Consider the following 672-nt stretch of genomic DNA (forward strand, 5'->3'; position numbering starts at 1 on the left):
CCTCAGGCTAGGACTTGGGGAGCTGCCAAAAGGCAACACCGGTGCTCGGTGCAGGTCTGACGTCCAAGGTAGGGGTCCGGTGGGAATGGCACCAGGTGGACACCCACCCTCTCCTCGCCAGGCACCACTTGGGTTAGCGAGATTGTGGACATGATCCTGCAAGGCGGTGACCCTGAAAAATGCAAGCGGGATGCCATCATCAACCGAGTGCCCATGCTGGAGTTCGCCGCCCCTGGGGAGGAGCCAGCAGGTAGCGGGGTGGTAGGTGGCAGTGGGAGGCAGTGGGTGCTGGATGGGGAGCAAGCTTTGTTTGCCTCATCCACAGTGGAAGTGCTCCTGTGGGAAATCTCATTTGAAGGCACGGAACTACTGGAGGCCATGGCATCCCCTCGCATCATCAAGACCCACATCCCAGCTCACATCTTGCCCAAATCCTTCTGGGAAAACCGTTGCAAGGTAACAGGCTGGAGGGGACAGAGCAGAGATAAGGTGGGAACCTGCTCTGTCAGGACCTTGCAAGTCCCCATGTGTCACCAAGCTCTCTGCAGATGATCTATGTAGGGCGCAACGCCAAGGATGTGGCTGTCTCCTACTACCACTTTGACCTGATGAATAAGCTGCATCCCCACCCTGGGACATGGGCCCGCTACCTGGAGGAGTTCATGGCTGGGA

General features: G+C 58.2%; 1 protein-coding gene across 1 annotated transcript in view; it reads left to right on the plus strand.

Moving 5' to 3' along the window:
* The window catches only part of LOC104276102 (sulfotransferase family cytosolic 1B member 1-like), a gene marked incomplete at its 3' end in the record, with an annotated part of 860 nt that extends 195 nt beyond the window's left edge, over positions 1-665 (plus strand). Inside the window, exons 2-4 of the mRNA XM_009872271.1 lie at positions 98-250; positions 359-456; positions 549-665. Coding sequence (XP_009870573.1) covers positions 98-250; positions 359-456; positions 549-665 — 368 coding nt within the window. The remainder of the gene's footprint in view (positions 1-97; positions 251-358; positions 457-548) is intronic.
* Positions 666-672: the final 7 nt, after the last annotated feature.

The sequence above is a fragment of the Apaloderma vittatum genome, unplaced genomic scaffold (assembly GCF_000703405.1).
Source record: "Apaloderma vittatum isolate BGI_N311 unplaced genomic scaffold, ASM70340v1 scaffold30926, whole genome shotgun sequence".
Lineage (NCBI taxonomy): Eukaryota > Metazoa > Chordata > Aves > Trogoniformes > Trogonidae > Apaloderma > Apaloderma vittatum.